Source organism: Anopheles coustani, chromosome 2, assembly GCF_943734705.1.
Source record: "Anopheles coustani chromosome 2, idAnoCousDA_361_x.2, whole genome shotgun sequence".
Lineage (NCBI taxonomy): Eukaryota > Metazoa > Arthropoda > Insecta > Diptera > Culicidae > Anopheles > Anopheles coustani.
The window spans coordinates 57,786,789-57,808,458 of record NC_071289.1 but is presented as its reverse complement, the minus strand read 5'-3'; the positions used below and the strand labels follow the sequence as shown (position 1 = coordinate 57,808,458).

Genomic DNA, 21,670 nt, shown 5'->3' with positions numbered 1-21,670 from the left:
ACTGCAGCATCTTCCGCAGCGCGGTATCGTAAAGAAAACCCACCCAACGCAAGCCACCTTCCACCCGTCAGCGCGTTGTACTGTGACTTACGAGTCTAGGTTGGGTGAAACAGCACGGTTCACTTGACTGTGTCTGGTTTGATGACGTCTGCATCGTATTCGAAACAGGTGGCACGATCTTTACAATCGCTGTTTAGGCCGTTAACGATGACGACAATTGTACGCCTCCAAGGGGTTTGCGATTGTGGGGATGATTGGAAGGAGGCCTGATTGTGGAACTTGTTGCAGTACACAGTGATTGTTATACAAATAGATTTGATATTATTATGTAAAGTTGTCATTTACCAAAGCAGTAACAATTCGATATTTTTGTTTTGATTAATTAATTCAATTTAAAACCCTATACATAATTCATACCCGAAAAATAATGAGCATAGAAGAGTAAAACTGTATTTAAAATCAAGATTCATCTTATCTATAAATTAAACGTATATATTCTTCAGAGATGCTGATTTTTCATCAATTCTCTGTCGATCATTTCCTTGTGTTTCTCCCCTTATCATTTTCATTCGTCGATGATCTTCAGCTGATATGACGAAACCGTTCAAAGTGTTCCCAGCAATAAGTTGTCTCCTCATCCTGCCAACACTGTGCCACTCCGAACCGGAATCACAACCAGAAAGGTGTTAAAATGCACCTTTGCGCGATTGTTCCGAGGTGCAATCGTGACAAATGGCACCGAGTGGCTCGTAAAGATGGCACGCCTTCCGCGGACCGCGGCTCGATTTCGGAAGTGTTCTCTCGCAAGCGCATTCTTTTCCGCGTGCTCCGAACCGGGCGAGATTTCGCAGACGGTGATTAATTGTCATCGGCGAGGAGCCACTTGAGGTGGTGGATCGATCCTTCTCGGTGGGTCGGGGGTATACATGCTTCGATAGTTTTCACGCCACTATCGATCGAACGCCGTTCGGTTGCGCATTTGTACAAATCCGGGCGGCCAACACCTTTGCTGACCCGGGAGCCGGGATGGCCTAGGGCGATCGCTTTCGTCATCCTTGCCCGTCCGTGGGCCAATCTTCCGTGGTTCTGCTGGTCGCGCACGGAAGGCACCAAGCGTGTAGCGCGTAACGCATCCCTTATCTGTGGGGAGGCTAACGCGTGCTGCGGACGGTCAGTGCCGTACATTGGCAAACAAGCTGACGCGTCCATAGTTCCGACGCAGATTGCGAAGCTACAACGTGCTGAGGTGTGAGCGTGGATGCAAGGGTGGAAGTTGAGACTCTGGGAAGCTCACTCTTGACACTTGAACTTCGACTTGGTGCTGTCGATTTCGGTCGTGAAGAGATGGAGCGAAGAATGTCAAGCATGATATGCATTTGATGATTTCGTGGCTCGCCTGAAAAGGAAGTAACATCAACATTTTTGACGTGTCGTCGTTCGTAAAAAATATGCTTTTTAAAAAAACATGTTTATGTACCACCCGCAGAGTGTTGCACTTTTATAGCATTCAATTTATAGAAGACTAGTGTTGAATTGTGGCGAATATCTAATTCCATTTCAATCTCATAAATATTCAAATGTTATTGGATTTTTTTAAACCAAATCACTATACGGCAATACTTCGATGTACCATTTTCTCACAAACCGTGTACCACACAACAATGTGTGCATCTGAAAGACTGCAGGAATGATTGATGTCACAAATTTCCAGCTTAAAGCAACACTATCGTTTATCGTTTCAACGGTTAAATGGTCAATCCATCATGCAGTGTAGCGAAAGCTCAAGAAATATCGTTTCAAGTCACATTTGCATGATCATGATCGGTGAATCATGAAGGAGGGGTAAATCATAAAGGAGGGGATTGTTGGATTGCGAACATCTCCATTTCAATCGTCATATAATTCGATGGTTTCGCGAGAACAAGCCGACAATGCTTAGAAACGGTACCTGGACCCTCATATACATCCGACTGAGGATGAGGTGCTATTCACACTGTTTCTATTTATATTACCTCCAGTACACTCATGGTAATTGAGCTGTGGTGAACTATATTAAGGTGAAATCTTCTAATATCCTACCAATAAAATACTTGTTTTACAATGGGATGAAAATTACCAAAGCAGTTTGTTCAACACAGGGGATGCCTTGTTCAACCAATAAACATCGATTACTTTTTGTACACATTTTAAACTCTATGAGCTATTCAAAATGGAAACAATTTGTTAAAAAAACATTGACTTTCGGAATTTTAACAACAGAAAAGGAACGGATTGTTTTGTTTACAATTAGTAGCACAGAAGAATGATGAGAATGATGTTTTGGGAGCTAGGCAGGCAGTTGTCGACCCCTGTATTTAAAAAAAGCACGATCGTGGAAAGAGCTTTTCGTCAGGTCGAGGAACAAAGCTCATACTCATGATGTGTACTAAATCGCAACGAAAGCTCATGACTTCAACATTTTTGAATTTTTAAACTTAGCATATATATTAAACGATTTTTAGATTGATTTTGCGTACAAGTTGGCTACTCATTACGTTTTATATGTCCAAAGTATTTGGTAGCTTTGTATCAAACACATCTCCTACGCAATATAGCAATTCATAATGTTTTCTTGCTTGCTGGTTCTCAAATCTTCAATCAAATCTATTCATTGTTAGCATCCGGACACCAGGAGCTAAATATAAATAAGAGAAAAATAGAAGAGAGAACTCACATAAAAGGGATACAAAATGGAAGACCAAACACAAAACCAGAACAAAGCAAACAATTCATAAGTTCACGAAATCAACACCAAGCTAGAATCGATGAATTGTTTCTTGTAACCTAGAGGAATCGTTTCGTTAAATCTTATCGTTTAGAAATGATATTTAAAAAAATTCGAAAAATTTATCAACGCAAAATAATGGTATATGTTTATATCATGTTTTTATTCATGGCCCGTTCAGTTTTTCATCTTAACTGGGCAAACTGCTCTAATTTCTTTTCATACTAACACTTCGCAATTGGAAACCATCAATCTTAAAACAGTTTTTTCGACTAGAACTGGCATTTAATGGTCGCCCATTATCTTGAGCATAATATGAACGCCACCTCGTAGTCGAATCCGATCGTGGTTAGATTTGTGCCATACCCAAATCCACCAAAGCCACCAACACCTTGCGCTCTTCTTCATAAAGCTATTATGATAACGATATATGGAAATTCGACAGCTATCGGATGCCCTCTGAAAGATCGCAATCAACACTTCGAACCGCGGGTCTACGCTTGCGACGAAATCGATTCCGATGGTGATGTTTGTAACGTTGATTTAAATGAATATAATTAGCCGCCTTGGCTCGGCGACCGCAGTCATTAAGGAATGGTCCGTCTGTAGACTTCCATCCGTCATCGTTTTATGTTTGAAACTCAAAACTATTCAAGCTATCCTTCGTTGATTGCTTGCGAGGAACCAGCGCGTGTTCAGAACGTTTTGAAATCTGCATATAATTAAATATATTGTTGATTATTTATAGCATCCTGAAGTCTTGTCGGTAGAGGGTCTAGCACATGGAAACACATGAAGAAACCAACATGAGCAAGCTTATAAACTTTGGTCGGGTACGCTGGTAGTGTGACTAGCAAGGATACGCTGATAGTGGACAGATTAAGTTGATGTGTGAGAGTGAATAAAAATAGAACCTTTTAAGTGTGTTGAAAATAAAGCAATCGTAATATTATCTAATCAAAAAGATTTGAAGTTATGTTGTGCACATCCTTTTTGAAAGAGTTTTTTTTCTGTCAATCACGATATCATCAATTCATTCCTGTTTTTTATTTTTTAAACCAAGACCATTTGTACTGGCAAAAATTTGAACCATTTTCGATTGGTCGGGAGCGGTCACCTTCGTCTGATTTTTTTCAAAAGCTCTATGAGTTTTGAGCCATATTTTGAAGATTTTTTTAGCTTTGAATAATAGTTACCCTCATTGGCATAGTTTCAGTGTTTTTCAGTATCGATGCGTTTCTCCATTCTCTGCTTGCTGCAGGTAGCGAAAACTCGGATCATATAGTTATTATTGGTTTAAAAGTTGGAAGTTGTTACAATGAAATACATTTGAATAAACAAAACGAGTATTTAAGCGCTCCACATTCATTAATCTCATCGTTATATTGACAAATTGTATTATTTTTAATTTCGGATGGATATATTTCAATAGAACGAAAAACTTTGTATTGATTCTCCCCAGTATTTGTATTTCAGTTTGTATAGACAGGAAATCTACAAGTGTGGCAGATGGTTGAACACCATGAGTATTAGTTGTATGTACTAAGTACGACTGACGAAGCCATAGACTTCTGTCTGTCACTAAAAATTATCCAACCTGAATCAAAGCCAATCGCATTTACGATTGCGTTTCAATTCTGCAGGAAACTCTTGGTAACGTTAAAAAACATATGAACAAAAATGTACATTGGACATTTGATCGTCCTTAGACTCTTAGGATTGTGTTTATGTGTTGACTGTGTGCGTGTCCGATAACGTGCAGAATGTGTAAAGAAAAGTGTCGCCCTTGGACCGTTGCCATCCGGATGGTTTTGTTTCCGAATGGGTTCAAGAGTATGTGGTGTTGTCCACTCCGGCTCGCATTTAGAGATAGTTAGTTAGCCTAATAGAAAAAGTGTAGCTGACGGAAGCTTAGACCGTGGGCAGATGGGCTCCCTCCGGCTGGAATCCGTTCTCGTCGGCGACGTAGTTGACGGTGTACACCTGACCGTCGTCGGCGGTGAACGAGTACGAGCCGCGCACGACCAGAGCCTCCTCATCGCCCACCTTCTTCAGCTCACCCTGCTCCTGACGCTGGTGGCCATCGCTGGTTTCAAAACTATGCAAAGAGAACGGGAAAAATCATTTATTAAAAAATCAATATTGAGTAACCGAAGGGCATCATTCTGCCGTAATGTCTCCTGCCCATATCGACCACTCTGGGATTACGAAACAGTTCACTTCAAACACGCTTCGCGCTTCGGTGGCAATGAAATGATAAAGTAAATATGGTGACGAAGATGCAACCGCCCATATAATGGAGGAATAAACGTGATCCAGCCAGGCGGACCGATCGCCAAGGTCAAGCGTGTACGGTGGTAACCAAATATTATCTGAAGTTCAGTGAAATACTGTTTTTGATGCGGAATACGGATTTGATCTTCACCATGCGATGTGATAAGCGTGGTGCCACCGGAAATTTGTCAAAAGTGGGAAAACACAAAATTTTATCACAGGTTCGTTGCTCGATATCTGCTGAAGTCTTTCGTCCACTTTTCACTTAGGTCACCGAAAGACGATGCAAAGCACTTCGCAAAATACACTCGCGACACTTACGCGAACTTGTATCCTTCAACTCCGATGTTGTCGTTCTCGTACTTCAGGATCTGAGCCGTCTTGGAGTCATCCAGGGGAGCGGCCAGGGCTAGGGCGACGACGAAAGCGAGAGCAATGATGGTCTTCATTTTGATGTGTTTGTCGGGTGGTTCTTCGTTGGTCTACTGAGGAGCTACTGATAACTGATTAGAGCTGCGAGCGACAACTGATGCCGATAACCGATCTGAGCAGCGCTTTTATACGGAATCGATGTGCAGTACTGGCGCGTGAATCTGCGAATTGGTGTGTCCTGGCCGAACGAACTCGAATTGGGAAGGGATGAGCCGAAATGCTTGTATGGCTGGGCGGCGTGCCAGTGTGCGTTCGTTGGTTGGGCGTTGGATGCGTTGTGAGTTGTGATGAGAAGCAAATGTAAATACAATCATGGTTTATACTAGCCAAGGCGACTTGGCCGGTATCAAGAGGCTCTTCATGCGATTATGTTTTCTTTGTAGTATTCTTTCACTTTCTTGCTGCCTGATTTGGGTGCCACCGTGTTCAATTGATTCCTCTTCCTTTCCGTTCACGGTTACGGATCGATCGGACTAGACAGCTTTTCTGTTGTTCCGTCTTCTTTTTCGTCCGTTAGAAAAAGTCTATTTTCTAACCGAAACTGATCATAAAACCACCAAAGCCTACATCCTTCTATATTGGATGTTGATTGTAGAAGTTAAGCCGCACGTATAGAACACATCATGGAGACATACAGGGGAAGGATCACGGTTGCCTCAAGCGCGGGAAAAGGTGTGAATGAAGCAACCATTCCGCCATAGACCACCGAGATCGTTTGATCTGAAGATTCTGCTGCTATATGTGATTTTAGTGCACGCACGGAGATAAAAGCGAAAGAAAACTGTTGACCGTGATGAAATGTCACCGGAATGTCCCCTGTTTTTGAGTACTGTTTGCCAGTACAAACATTGAATGCGGTTGAACGTTTCTTGGCAATGCGAACTTGTAGAAACATTTGTTCGAGACCTTTCCTAATTTTCTCTAGTTACCCATACCATCAATTTTTCATAGCAAAAAACTTGTACAATTGTTTTTCACTAAATAGTTCTCTAATGTTTGCTGCAAAATTGAAATTTGAAAATGTCGCTTTTGTTCTATTCGCCTTGCATGTCGGAATTGAGAAACGTTTATATTTAGTAAACTTCTAATATTAATGAGGATAAAGCCTACTTCCGTTCCAAATAGAGTTAATCATTTTTCAAACAAAAATTGTGCTTCTTTCGCTCTTAGTTATTGCTGAAATCAGAACATAAATATATCATAATAATTAACGCGCCAAACACCTACTTTTCGAAGGAATAATTGAAGATGGAAAAGGTTGTGTTAGTGTTGCACACGGAAACGGAAAGTTCTGCATTCTGAAGAAAATCGTTGGGATTAAAATGAAAAAAGTATTCTGTAGAAATCGTTGCCCAATCGGCCCATGAGCGCCGGGGCTCACCACCTCGACGGCGTGGGTTCGAATCCCAACCGAGACCGGACCCTCCCCTGTACGAGAGGACTGACTATCCACGTACAACAGGGAAACAAGTCTCGTAAGCCCTTAACGGGCAGGCATGACCAACAAGGTCGTTACGCCATAGTATAAATATAAATATAAATAGAAATCGTTGCATTTATCATAACACCAGTTGAAATTGGTTTTGTATTTTTAAAAGATTAATTAAAACCATTTATCCTCACATAACTGATTTCTTAATGATGGGTTTGCATTCCAAGTTTATATACCATGCTTATATGAAAATCGTTTTATTTTTGGATGTTAAAAATAGAATAGAACGAGTAACTCAGTTTTGTATTGTTTCTTCCCAGTATTTGTATTTCAGCTTTTATAGACAGGAATTTTACAAATGTGGAAGATGCTTGATGTCCGAGAGTGTGTTGGCTTTGAACAACCGAAAAAATTATTGACAAAAATGTACATTCGAACCATGTCTTTAGATTCTTAGATTGCACATCCTACGAAAACGTAGTTCTGTGTGTATGTGTGCATGTAAAAACCCTACGGTTCGTTGCTAGGCTTAGCAAAAGATATAGCTGACGGAAGCTTAGACCGTGGGCAGATGAGCTCCCTCCGGCTGGAATCCGTTCTCGTCGGCGACGTAGTTGACGGTGTACACCTGTCCGTCGTCGGCGGTGAAAGAGTACGAGCCACGAACGACCAAAGCCTCCTCTTCGCCCACCTTCTTCAGCTCACCCTGCTCCTGGCGCTGTTGGCCATCGCTGGTTTCAAAACTGTGTGAAGAAAGAGGTGAATAAATCACTTATTAGAAAAACAATACTGATCATCCAAAGGGCATCATTCTGCTAAGCCATTCCGGGCCATAGTGGATACTCCAGGATTACTAATTTCATGATAACTTCTTCTTTTTCGTTTTGAGAGCAGTGAAATGAATAATAAATTAACTTATTTATGAAGATACGAACACCGAATTCGTAAGAAATTAACCTGAACCTGTCTGGCTGGTTTGCTCGTAATCGACGAGGTGAAGTGCATGACGAATGCACTACTAATTACTGTTACTAATTATTATGTAGAGATTAGCAGGATGTTTCTGGCTCACGTTAGCCATCTTTAGTGGTTGTCACATTAGATAAAAATATAACACTACAATCGGTTCGGCCGCTCGCTGCCTTTTGCAGTCTTTCTTTTAAATTTTATCAACAAACTTGAGGTACTTACGCGAACTTGTATCCGTCAACACCGTTGTTTTCGTTCTCAAACCTCAGGATGGAATTCGGTTGAGCTTCAAGCGAACCCTTACGTGGAGGAGTGAGGGGAGAGGCCAGGGCCAGTGCAATGATAAAAGTGAAAGCAATGATATGTTTGTAGGTTAGTTTTAGTGGGTCTTCTGAAGAAGTACTGATAACTGATAAGCCTCACAAGCGACAACTGCCGCCAATATTCGATGGAGAGGCTCTTTTATACTGAGGATCGACGCAGTTCTGGCGTACGCATCGCCGAATTGTATCCTGGGCGATCAAATTTGAGCTGAGAAGAAATTAGTTGTTTTGCTTCAGCATCGCTTCAGTATGCGTACGTTGGATGGGCGTGTATAGTTATACATACATATTTACATATGTCTTTTTCTAAAGACATAATCGACTGCCAACTTTAGAAGATATATAAATGCTTCACGTTATTATTTTTTTCTTTTTCGTGTTCTTATTACCACTTTCCCTTCAGCTATGGTAGTCATCGTGTTTGCTTCTTCTTCGTTTTACTTAAGTTTCTGCATCAATCGTGCTTGGCGACTTTTATCTTTATCAAACCAGTTTTATTTTTTTTCTTTGGTAGGAAAAGGATATATTTGAACATAAAATGGTCGTAAAGTTTCTCGAAGCTTACAACCCAGCTAGGTCTTGCTTTTTTCCGCATATCCCACCAAAGTAGACTCTAGCAGCTGAATGGAGGAAGGACACTATGGACGTATGAAGGGGATGGATTACAATCGCTTCCATTGCCGATGTAATGTGTCAATGGAGCGCTCAGCCGCCCTAGCTCTCGCGGTCGCTAGATCAGCAGCTCCTGCTACTGAACTAGTCTTTAATGCATCAATGTTGGAAAATTCGTGCACATCCGCAGTGTCAATTGGTAACTTGTGAGGGGAGAATCGGGGACACTTATCGTTTATGAGCGCTGGGGCACTTCTACACCGGCGTTGGTCCAATGGAACTAATTATACCAGAGCGTAAATTTAGCATAAATCCAATCTTTAATCAATAATATTTTCGTAACTTTTGCAGAGGCAGATCTACCAAGCAGATTTCATACAAAAAAGTCCAACTTTGTCCTTTAGTACAGAAACATTAAGGGCAATGGAAATGCTTGGAGGTCACCCGATTATACCATCGCTTGTGGCCCGTAAAGGATTGATCCGCCTCTGAACTTCGCAACACAAAATAGTACCTCAGCAGAAAAGTGTACCCAGAGCTAATATATAAAAAAAGCATGCATTAAATTCCATTCTCAAAGTTGCTTCCTCAAAGTTCCATTCTCAAAGCATTTGGTGCAGTGCCATAGCTTTTTTCCTTTCTATATTTTGCATTAGCAACTTTTGGTTCGATTTGTGTTAGCTGATTTGGAGGGTCCGTCATTGAAAATTCACTTTGATTCGGTATTAGGGTTACTCAGAAATGTTTCATGATTCATCCTTATCCAAGTTATCGGCTCGTTCAACAAGTTTATAAACGCTTATAAAGTTTATAACGCTACGTTTACTTTCAAAGCATGATTTGTATCTTTAATTGTAACAATATTTTTAAAAACATTTTTATCTAACTGGTTCCATGTGCTTTAATCTTGACTTTAATTTTTCATCTTGCTTTTTTCGTTCTACTAATAAACAGGCTAGGTAAATAAAAACGAAGAAGAAAGCCATGTTCAAATAAATCTAACGACGTATGGAGCTAGAGTGCAAATCGCACACTAGATGATACTAGAACATTGCATACTAGCTGATCGCGTGCGCCTTAAATCACCATATGGTTTACCCATACGCCTGCTGGTTAGAAGTAATCCTTTCGATAAAAAGTTGCGTTTCATGTACGCCGCAAACACTCTCCTCAAAATCAAGCAAATGCCGATCGCTTAAAAAGAAGCATATGGCCGGTTTGAGTCTTTGGAGGTGAGAAGACGGGGGGCTGTTGATCAGTTCGTTGCCATCTACTAAACTCTGACTCGGTGGTGTTCAAAAGAATCAGCATAAGCTCTTTCAAGCGATATTTGTTAACTACTTCTAAAGGATTATCTGTCGTCGAATGATATTCGCTGTCCTATGGCTGCTGCTAGCAAACATCATGATCGAGTTTTATCATCATCACTCCCCTCTGATGTTCGGTCCCGCTTTGGCAAAACGACGAATCCGACCACCGGCTTCGAACCGAACCGCTTAATCCGATTAGCATAAATTGACGCATCACTGCATGCGTCGCACAAAACCACACATACCTAACCACATGTGCGACTGTTATCAACGACCGGTGTGACCAAACTCTTGGAGGTTGGCAGATGGTTTTGTGGTGACCTTGAACAACCTCCAGCCTGGCAGCCTCAACTCACGCTAATCAACGAATCCATCATCCGAGAGCATCCACCCTTCCAAGTGGCGTTAGTTGATCTTGAGCTCCTCAGCCTCAGCCCTCAAAGACGCTTGTGCATGTGTGTGTGTGACCTCTAAGTTTCACGATGGCCACACATGATCACCCAAGGGGTCCGGACACCCGGTGCCCTTTTCCGAAAGGCATCTATCTTCTTCTTCTTCTTCTTCTTCTTCACTTACGAAATCCGAGTGAACCAGCGGGGTTTCGATTTTTAGTTCTCGCTCTGCAAAAGTGAAACCGGAAGAAAACGAAAGGGAAAACTGGTCCTGATGATGTAAGTGTGTGTTACTCTTTGCCGAGTTCAACCGCGCCCCTTCCCAACCGGTTCTAGGACTCGCGACGTCCGGCTCAGCAGCAGAACTCTTCGCTGGACGTTTTTTAGCTAGCCGCTCCATAGCACACCACCGACAGTCGACTGAAGACGTTTCGTTTGGTGTTTAATTTTGGATCATATTCAAATGTTAAAATTAACATCACATCTAACTTTGGCGCTATCCGGTCGCGATTCCCAGGCGTTTTGCCGTCGGTAGCAAGTCGGTAAGGGTGATCCGCCCGAGAAGGACCGTGATGCCGTGCGGTGGAATACCTGTTTCCCGCGGGGAACCGGTACAGCAGTCCAACGCATGGGCCAACAAGAAGAAACAGCCTCTACCGAGGATGTAATCAACCCGCAGGACCTGTCGACAGGGTTGAAGAGAAAGGTGGAGGTCGGGCTTGTACACCTTTTGAGGGGACAGGTACTAAAACACTCTCTCAGCTTTATAGAAGCGTGTTTTACTTCAAAAAACCTAGACCGCGTTCAAGGTCTGCCAAATTTGTGATGCAAATTTGGTTTCCCCCGGTGATAGACCTTTTCCAATCGATCGGACGGACAACGGGCAATCCACCGCCCAGCTGGGGGTACACGCGCATCGAAAACGTTTGCTGCTGCTGTTGTTTTATTTTTTTATGCTGGCCGGTGCGACGCAGGTTGTATATTTTTAAACGCACCCACGATAGAATTTTCCTACGAGGCAGGATACCATTTTATGATGGGTGGAGAAATCCGGGCAGACGTGTTTTTTTGTTGAATCAAACATAAAGAATAAAACCGAACTTGACTATCGTATCTGTATGATGTTTATTGTTGTATTAAGAAACATCTGACAATATTCACATAAATAAACAGAGATTTAAATTTTGCATTACTATTGCGTTTGTTTCAAACTTTCCGTGTAGTTTCTTCTTCTTCTTGGCGTAACGATCTCTTGGTCATGCCTGCCCGCTAAGGGCTTACGAGACTTGTTTCCCTGTAGTACGTGGATAGTCAGTGCTCTCGTACAGGGGAGGATCCGGTCTCGGTTGGAATTCGAACCCACGCCGTCGAGATGGTGAGCCCCGGCGCTCATGGGCCGATTTTCTAACCGGCGCTACCGCCCGGCTGTCGTGGACTAGGGGGTTTCAGTTTTACGAATGACAAATCCCGATTAAACACATTAAAAAAGTGGTTTTGGTTATTGAAGTAAAAATGAACGCAAATGAAGATTAATAATGGATACTAAGATGTCACAGAAAAATATTTAAGTTTTGTACTGATGGTTGTTTGTTACGCATATGGCTCATTGTACATTCATATTGCTTCGTAATATGTATATCGGCTCTAAATTTATTCAAACTGGCAAATATCGCTTCATAGATTCAACCTGGTAAGGTTCTTTGGTCTCATGGGGGTCAATTATATTTGAAAATATTTGTAATCAAATAAATAAATAGCTAATCTAAGCATAGGATAAACGAGGCTTAGATAAGCGGCTCTCCATTCTAACTGATTCACTCCAATCACTCTTTCTTCGCTATAATTAATTATTAATCTTTATTCAACAGTTGTATTATATATGAACTGCCCGAAAGATGTTGTAAGAATAAACCATAGGTCTATTGATTTTAAGAATTGTCCTCTATTCTTAAAGTAACCTTTTAAGAAATTCTGTTTCAAATCAGGATAATACTTAACGCTGAATAAATTTCAAATACTTTCAACACTTAACATGTAAATGTTGATAAAAGTCAAACTCAATCACTAAATTTGTTTAAAAAATCTTCAAAACGCCTTTAAAATTCATCAAATAATATACTTACGGTAGCCTATGTTGTTTTTTTTTTCAATTTATTTCGAATATACTGTTTCTCCATCACTCCATCAAATGTACCATTGTTGAAGAAAATAAACCTTTTTCGTGTATGATAAATACCAAATTATAAGCCTTCAGCACCTTTGTGAGTTATTGTTATATGACGTTTGCATAAATTTGGTGCTAATCAATGCAAGGAACTTCAGTCATGGTCAGCGGTTATTTGCTTCGTTCGGCTCAAATTAATCTGTGCATAATTTGTCCGCATCTTTTGTTCGCGGATTCGTTTGAAAAGCTTACTGCACCGTAACTCTATTTACTCACTTCAATGCCACAGTATCCATATGTTGTAGTTCACAAAACGTTTCTGACCATTTGCTCCGTTGGTTCACATCGGCTGCAGTCATAGGTGCAACATGATCGCGCTCTTTCTCGCCTACTATCTCTGTATCACACAAACAGCGTACTCGTAGGCGGAAATTTGCCAGACAAATAGTTTGATTACTTCCACACACAGCGGAACACTCCGCAGATCCAGGTGGAACGCCGTTCAGAACGAGAAGAATATTTCCTAGATTGACTTGTTTGAGAAGTGACGTTACCGTTTGACGCAGTGGGGAAGAAATCACCAGGAAACTCCACCGACCCATGACTATTTGCAATGTTTGGGGCGTAGGTTTTGTCATCTTGCTACGAATGAAAAGTTCACAAACTGGATGGTAACATCCATGGGGTTTTTTTACGTTTTGGGTGTGTCTGTGTGTTTAGGTTTCCGTCCACGTCGAAACAACACGACAGAGAATCTCTATTTATGGTCGAAAAATGGTGTCATAAAAACAAAAAGTCTTAGAAGAGCGCTTTGCGCAGATTGAGGTATCACGGGATGTATCTGATTCTACAGTTAGAAAGATGAAAAGATCCTGCGCTTCTCTTATAGGCTGGGCACGTTCGGGACGTACTCCTGCGGGATGTGGTCTCCCACAGGCTGGAAGCCCTGGCTGTCGGCGATGTACTGCACCTCGTACGTGACGCCATCATCGGCGACGTACTTGTAGCTGCCTCGTACGCTCAAACCTTCCTCTTCGGTCTTCAACTGACCCTCCTCATCGCGAGTGATTTGATCGTCCGACTCGAACCTGTAATGCAGCCATTGTTACGCATCACGCCAAAACATAACACCCTTTCGCGGGCTATCTGCTACTAAGCACTTACCCAAACTTGTAGCTACTTTCATCCTGGACGTTGTCATATCGGAGAATATTGGCGTTATTGGGAGCGGCTGCCACGATGGCGATCAGGGAGAACAAAGCGAACACGATCACGGTCTTCATGATGGGCTGGATGATACTGATGCTGCTGGAAGCTGATAGGCCGCTAAACTGGGACGCGCGAAACGTTCTGGTCGAAGGTTGAGAACACAACTAGTTGGCTCACCCCGTGCGACAGTATCCTTTATATATGGGCCGGGAGGCTAATATGTTATGCAAATGTCGGGGTTAAAATGTGGTGCCTAATTTTATTCCACGGATACAAAGGCAATACACTGTTCCATCTGGTTGGGCGTACAAGCTGCAGCCGAAGCACCCCGCGCCAACCAGAGTTCACCCATCGTGAACGAAAAGTTGTTTAATACCTTCTTCGGAGGAACGACAAATAAAATGAAATCAAACTTCGCGCTTGATACGATTTCACAACCTCCAACTAACATCGGGCGCTAAATGGACGCGTACTGTTCCTCTCCGGTGGGGCCAGAATGTCTACCAATAAACGGCCCCAGCTTGGCGATTGTGAACTCCTGCTTCCCTTTTCCCGAGACCTCACGCTTGGCGACATGTGACCCGTTTCGTTTCATTGATAAAGTCGATCCTCATTAGCATACGCATTAGCTCGAAAATTAAAGTTATGACCCGGCCACCACGGAACCAACGCCAAAGATACGAGTTGGCTGGACACTTTTTCAACTTCTTTCCAGACCGTTTTGCTCGGATGTGGTTCGTTCTCGTTCTTGTGGCCATCCTCGGAGAGTCTACCTTGTTGCTGTTGCTTGTCAGTCTGCTTAGAAGGTGTCCTATGCGAAGACAAAATGGTTTATCAATACATCACCAGAAGAAGATTCCAAAATCTGGTCCTTTTTAGAAAGGTCGTCGGTCACGCGAGAAGAGTTTAGCTTAAGCAAAGCTTTTGCGTGCGTTGTGTCGACCCCGCGTGTGACAAATAATCAAAACGACAAACTGGAGACAGTTCTTGTTATACCTAGAGTACTGTTAAATACTGGTCAATACCCATTTCCAAATGGAAGGTGTTGAATGTCCGCTAAAATAAGGGACTTGGTCTAAAAACTGGTTCGGAAGCACGTGGCAGGAGAATATTTATCTACAACCAGTAGGACATCGCCTATCTGTAAGATAAAGGATGTAGACAGGAAGCTGTCATGAGAGGTTGTAAACCTAAACTAGTTCTGAAATAAAATGGAAATAAAGGCTATCGAAAATATAAGCTGCAAAATTTTGGTTCTTTGTGGTGATTTCACACTAGTTTAAAAACAAATTGGGTTTAATCGAAGCTAAACCAGACGGTCAATTTCTAGATTCACCGGAGAACAGCAAAATCAGTTAAAAAACAAGGGTGTCTGCCGAGTTTCTATTTTTTACCATTTAGTTTGCGTTGCGGACGATCCTCAATTTCTATCAAAATCGAGTATGCAAAGTATCGAAAGAAGAAAGATATCAGATCCCAGCGCAGAACCATAAGAGTAACGTCGTTGATGTGGGGTTCTCTCTGGTGACCATAAATCGAAACACGTTTCCCGTCGCGATCTCCGGACATGGCACCTGTGGATCACCGCACCTGCATAGCATACAGTGTGGTGTGGATGACAGCGTGTCGGTCTCTGCGATACCAACGAGTTTTCAACCCAGCCCAGATCGGGTATTTTGGGATTGCTTTCTGCGAAATGCTGCTGCTTCTTGCTGTCGTTTCGGATAAGTGGTTGATTATGGAAAACAGTCACCGAGCGCTACCTAAAAGGTTTAAGTTCGTTTGTGCGTGTGGTAAGATTTTTTAAATGAGATGAATTTCGAGTTCTAGAAAGCAAACTTTTTTTTGCATTTCGTACACTGCTTTCGGTCACCTGAACTTGATTGTCTTTCCTCGCTGCCGTTTTACTCACTTTCTCCACTGCAAACCTGGACAGGTGGAGCGTCTTCAGAAGCAATGTTATCTCGAGTGTCGATATTCACCTTCACTTTCATTGAATCGCAGCCGGACGATCGCTAGCCTGCCAAAAATAAAGATCCATCGAAACCGGTTGTCCGCGACACATGTCAATGCTCAAGTCAACAGCCAAACTAACCCGTCACATACAGTGTGGAGCAACCTCCACGCACACACGACGGAGAAGATGGAGGAGTAAAGGTGGAGACAATTATACCAAACTTGTCCCGGCTAATATTTTGATTGCCATGTTCTCATCAAAGTACTGTACGACTCTACCGACCACTCCTCCCATTGCGCATATTCGGTCGAGCATATTTGCCCAGTGTGTTGACCTTCGGGCGGAAAGTTCAAGATTTGGTTGACCAATTGACTGCCCGCTGCAATTCCTCGGCAGTTTTCCTCGGACGGTTTCGGTGGATGGTTTGCTGACGTTATGACGGCGTTAAAGGCTCGTTTTGTGTGAGTGTTTACTTTCCAAAGCAACCTTTTTCTTCTCTTCCTCATTTCGTTCACTTTGAGCGAGGCCGCAGGCGTTGGCGTTTTGACGTCGGTCTCACGCCGCGGTAGTCGCACAGTATGCACTCAGCTTCCGGTTGGATCGTCTTCGCGAACCATTCTGCGATCTGACATTGTCTTTACGAACGGGAGATGTACCTAGTGAATCTTTTCTTTTTCTTGCTTCTACCAGTATGGAAGAAGGTATGCAGTGCACGCAATCAAAAGCATAATAATTTTTGATTTTTACAATATTTTGCTTTTCTCAACGTGCAGAAAATACGATTAGGAGCATATTTACTGAACAATTGACTAAGACATGCCTCTTTTCTAGACAATTAATTGTTGTTCGAAATTTTCATTTCAGCAGATACGTTGATATGCAACAACAAAAGCAAAAAAAGATGTAGTGAATTCGATCATTTTCAAATGTTTCGATACATAATGATGTATTGCTTGTTGCCTACTTTAGGGCGGAATAAGTAAATTAACCATTTTCTTGAAACTGTACCTTATATTAACGTTAAATTACTTAAAACAACTGAACGTGATGACAAACAGGAAAAATTTCATGATATGAAAAAGTAAATACAGAAAAGCTAAAAGTTAACTAACAAAGAATTTTTTTTTAAACACTCAAAAGACGTCGAAAACATTCGATTTCACGCCATTCGTACATAATTAAATATTCAGAAAATAATATTATCAATCAGGCCTTTTGTGTGTCGAAGCCATCGTTCAAACAATCGGGCAGATGTTAATTTACAACTGCTAATATTTCTAGTAGACGGCGTAACAGCAGTTGTAAAGCTCTTCAACCGAGTGCTTTTACAGCCGCAGCTAAATCAAGTCGTGCCACTATTATTGCATTGGTTTGTGCTTGAACGTTACAGTCGCTAAAGATTTAATGTGGCAGCCCCTTTTTGGGACTGTTTTAACTGCGGCAGATGAGTTCACAAGTGGCTCACCAAGACGCCGCAGTCGCACCAGCTAACGACGTGAGGATAACGATGAACCTCAGTTCCCGAACGTCGGGGTGGGCTGCCACTCACACCACTTGTTTCATGCTTCACGGTGGTTCAAAGAAGCAGTGTAATACAAAACGATCAATAACAAACCCCTGAAAAGGGGAAATCATAACGTTCGTGTCCTTCGGCGTACGATCGTGGTGGTAAGTTTGGTGAATTTCTTTGATGGCTTCTGACGCCAACTGCTCATTCGGGTGGCTAGTGTAAAGGAAATCCCAGTGAGTTGCAGGGGTTTAATGGTTTTATGCCGTGATTTCGCCTCAACGACGTGACGGCTCGCTAAAAATATCGCATATTCCAAGGAATCACCAGCTGACCCAAGTCCGACGTGCACGCCATGACCTTCCAAGGCCTTCGCGAGCTAATGCACCATTCTGAATGGAGAGATGAGCCATTCCCCAGAGGCGGCTTTGGTTCGCCCGTCTTCATCACAGCATACCGTTCCATTTTATACCGATTTACGACCATCTTTACGAGACAGCTCAGTCCGATTCCAGCCATATTCGTCCTGCTACGCATGCTGTGCCAGAGGCTAATCATTTGGTTTCATCTTCAGCAGTATCTGTCAGTTCAAGTCACCAAACACCCACAAGCGGGTAGTATCATCTGCCAAGCGGTGCCATTTTATCGTACAACTCGCTTCAAACCTGTAGATCCCCTTCCCCACCCTGGCAACAATTTACGAGCGAAAGAAGGTTGGCCAGGCCTTCGCGACTGGTTCTTAGGGGTTGCTGAAATGGATCGGACACACGTTAAAATCAAATATTCCCGTGCTGTGACCCCCCAAGTGCTCATATGAAAAATGATCGCTGCGTTGGTCGTTGTCGATAATGATTGCAAATGTTTCTCTTCTGCTTATAGTGGCATCCTCGCAAAATTGCACCCGAGGCAACGGCTACCAGGGGGCTTCCACTTCACCAACGTGTGAATCATTATCTTTAGGCAGTTCTTCCTTTTTTCCCTCATTTCGTTAAGTACGTAAATCGATCGATAGCCCATCTTATACTGTAGGGCGATATCTTTATACTGTAGGGTCAGCGAGCAGGAGCCTTTCCTGAACGACCACCCGACTGGTGCTTTAATTACAAGAGCTCCCTGCAGCAATGAGTGGGATCTCGAATGGGTGGCTCGGCGATAATTGGGCGAACAACAGTCGGTTAAATTAAGATGATCGATGTAGGATCATTTTAATAATTTCTTTTCGTGATGTAAAATTGATAAAACCACTCACGGTTAATGAGGCATCGTTTACCATTGCGTGTTGGGATCAATGATGACAGCGTGTCGTCGAGTCGCTTTAGGCTTTGGAAAGACTGACAAGGTTACAAGTTTCATTTTCATTTTATGCACAATATTTATAAGTACTTGAACACTCACCTGCATGTGTATGGTGATCCTTGAACTTGCTTGTTGAACTAAACATAATAAAGAGTTTTTAAATTGCAAACCTCGGGCATTCTCTAATAAAAAGAACAGGTATATGGTTACATTTTTGCTAGTTTCTTGGGATGTGCATGGTTTTTTTTCTATACATCGTTGTTGCTGACATGTATAACCAATCCAATTCAAAATAAATAATTTTATTTTTTCTTAAAAAGAGAGAGAAAAAACAATGCTGTATAATTTGGGCAAATTATAGTTCTAACAAAGTTGCTGTATTGCATTTAAATTGCGAAAAATGGTGTAAGTTCACAAGTAGGAGACTCTTTCTTAATTAAACATTTTAAACTATGTTTAGCAAAAAAAATTTTGCCTTTATATAGGTGGATAATCAGTCCTCTCGTACAGAGGATGCTCCGGTCTCAGTTGGGAATCGAACCTTCGCTGTCAAGTCAGTCAGTCGATGATTAGATGATTAAAAGGAAATGAAAGCGCGAGTCGGATGCCGTAAACGACGAAATCATATGAAATTACCCACTCAACGTAATTTCAAGCACTGTTGCTAACTGAAATGTAGATGCACCAACTCTCAGGTTTTCGTTCTTGACAGCGGGAACGGCAAGGACAACGGCCATTCCTGCATTCCTGCAGCCGATGGACGGCTCATGAGCGCCGGGGCTCACCACTTCGACGGCGTGGGTTCGAATCCCAACCGAGACCGGACCCTCCCCTGTACGAGAGGACTGACTATCCACGTACAACAGAGAAACAAGTCTCGTATGCCCTTAACGGGCAGGCATGACCAAGAGGTCGTTACGCCAAGAAGAAAAAGAAGAACTGTTGGTGAGAGATGAAAAAAAACCAAGGACAACTTACCACATTTTGAACGGGTCAACTAAACAGTCTGAAAGAATTGTATGTTGGTAAAAAACGAACAAAATGCACTACACAGTGATGTTTCTTTTTTCGGTTGCTTTTATTTTAACTAGGTTTTACCAGGAGTGTGTGTTTGTAAGTGGTAGTGGGACATCCTTATACGCTAGCTAACCGCTGCGCTGCGCCGGAAACGGATACCCCCCGTTAGAGATGGAGTTACGCAACCCAAGGGACCACACGGATGCTTCAACTAGCCCGATACATTAGGTGCCACCGGCTGGAAGCCGTGCTCGTCAGCGACGTATTGCACGGTGTAGACCTGTCCGTCTGAGCGGCTGTTGAAGCTTTGAGGGGCGGCAAGAGCAATGGCTAGAATGGCCAGAACGACGGCGAAAATGATGGCGAGCTTCATGATGATCGGATGTAGTTTCTTCTCTTATACACTGCACAATTAAACAATGAAAATTCTTTTTATAATCGACAAACGTAAGATATTTTTATCGTTCGTTATAAAGTGTCCAACAGTTGCTTCGTGCACCGATAGAAAACTGACTACTCAGCACCGTTTTGGTATCCTTTTATACTAAAAGGTACCACATGAGCATACTCGTGACCATCGCGTTTTACCCGTTTTTACCGTTTATGTTTTTGCTAAAAGTTCTAGAAGGTTACAAACTGTACAAAGATAGCTTTTATAGGGTAAGTGCACCCATAGTGGAGCTAGTACCAATAGTGGTTGTAGTGGAATAAAATCCTAGATCTACGCCGATATATATGCAATGGAGTTATTTGTTCTTCTATGAAATGTTCTTTGATCTTCTGCGGAGTGTTAAAAATATGAACCATCTCATTCCGTAATATATAAGCTCCAAAATTCATATTTTCTAAACAGGTTGTCCCAACATGCTGCATTCTTTAAGAATCTATAACGGATATCATGATTTTCTTAAGGCTATAAATCACTACAAAATCATTAAAACCATATGATTTTGCTACTTACATACTCCAATGTAATTGATTTATACGAACTTAGTGCATTTTAGCATAATTTTATTATATTTTTATAGTTTTTATTATAGTGCCACTATAGGCACAAATACCCAAGTTGTTCCTATAGTAGCCATAGATTTTTTCACAAGTATATTTTAGTTTTATTCCGGTTTTGGCCAATATAATCAGGTAAATTTAGTCATTTTATCCGGTTGCTACAAAATAAACAAAGCGGAACTGGAGAGAAAGCTCAGCAGAAGAAGCAGAGGAAAGAAAAAAGAAAGCGGGCGAAGGATACGCTATAAAGCATATACTATAGTTTTAGCTGTAATATTCAGAGCATTTTTATGAATCAAAATTGGACATATTTCGGTAAAACAATACAGTCTTTTCAATGACAAAGCATTGGTCAAGGAGTATTTTACCGTTCTGTTTGCAATATGCTTCAAAAATAAGTCATAGTCAAAAAATATTCAAGTTTGTCGTACTACCACCACTATAGGAACACGATACCACAACTATAGGAACCATACCACCATAATAGGAGCAACCGACTAGGAAGAAAAATACGCTTTTTTTCGTGTATTTTGTATGGTTTACGGTGACAATAGATGTTTTTCAGAAGAAAAGTCATGCTTCGATCGTAATTGATTCAAATATGTAGAATATTGTGTTCTTAACACTCATAAATTACACCTATTTGGTATTTACAGTACTAAGTGCACCACTATTGGTACAGTTACCCTATTTGAGCATATTTTTCCAATGTATGCAACTATTTTTCTTATCAAAGGTTCTTTGTTTGATCATCCATAGCAACAAAGCATCGTGTACCAGCTCTGAAAAGGTGGTATATTCATTTGCGTGAGAAAGGATTAACATTACACATGGTCACCAATGGAAGGTGTCTGGCACAGCAAAACCGCTTATTCTATAATAACACTTCCGATGAGCGCTTCTCTAACAAATGTGATACTATGGTGAACAGTTTTACTTACAATAACATTGATTGTTACAATCTATGTAGAACGATGATACGAGAATGTTTTTAACTCTTCTGC

The 21,670-nt window shown here is 41.8% G+C and overlaps 3 protein-coding genes across 3 annotated transcripts; all 3 read right to left on the bottom strand.

Moving 5' to 3' along the window:
• Positions 1-4,675: 4,675 nt before the first annotated feature.
• On the bottom strand, positions 4,676-5,490 carry LOC131266804 (flexible cuticle protein 12-like). The gene is made up of 2 exons (XM_058269451.1): positions 5,360-5,490; positions 4,676-4,862 (listed from the first exon to the last, which is right to left on the bottom strand). Exons 1-2 carry the CDS (start codon positions 5,485-5,487, stop codon positions 4,676-4,678), a joined length of 315 nt encoding a protein of 104 aa, XP_058125434.1. The 5' UTR covers positions 5,488-5,490.
• Positions 5,491-7,458: 1,968 nt separating this feature from the next.
• On the bottom strand, positions 7,459-8,369 carry LOC131264700 (endocuticle structural glycoprotein ABD-5-like). Its single transcript, XM_058266970.1, has 3 exons — positions 8,366-8,369; positions 8,094-8,259; positions 7,459-7,645 (listed from the first exon to the last, which is right to left on the bottom strand). The coding sequence occupies exons 1-3, from the start codon at positions 8,367-8,369 to the stop codon at positions 7,459-7,461; spliced, it is 357 nt and encodes a 118-aa protein (XP_058122953.1).
• Positions 8,370-13,555: 5,186 nt separating this feature from the next.
• Positions 13,556-13,955, bottom strand: LOC131266798 (larval cuticle protein 65Ag1-like). The gene is made up of 2 exons (XM_058269445.1): positions 13,837-13,955; positions 13,556-13,760 (listed from the first exon to the last, which is right to left on the bottom strand). The coding sequence occupies exons 1-2, from the start codon at positions 13,953-13,955 to the stop codon at positions 13,556-13,558; spliced, it is 324 nt and encodes a 107-aa protein (XP_058125428.1).
• Positions 13,956-21,670: the final 7,715 nt, after the last annotated feature.

Coding starts and splice junctions, on each gene's coding strand:
- LOC131264700 (XM_058266970.1), bottom strand. Junction 7,646..8,093: donor GTTGACGGATACAAGTTCGC/GTAAGTACCTCA, acceptor TTCTTCACACAG/TTTTGAAACCAGCGATGGCC.
- LOC131266798 (XM_058269445.1), bottom strand. CDS start 13,955: ATGAAGACCGTGATCGTGTTCGCTTTGTTCTCCCTGATCGCCATCGTG. Junction 13,761..13,836: donor GAAAGTAGCTACAAGTTTGG/GTAAGTGCTTAG, acceptor GCTGCATTACAG/GTTCGAGTCGGACGATCAAA.
- LOC131266804 (XM_058269451.1), bottom strand. CDS start 5,487: ATGAAGACCATCATTGCTCTCGCTTTCGTCGTCGCCCTAGCCCTGGCC. Junction 4,863..5,359: donor GTTGAAGGATACAAGTTCGC/GTAAGTGTCGCG, acceptor CTCTTTGCATAG/TTTTGAAACCAGCGATGGCC.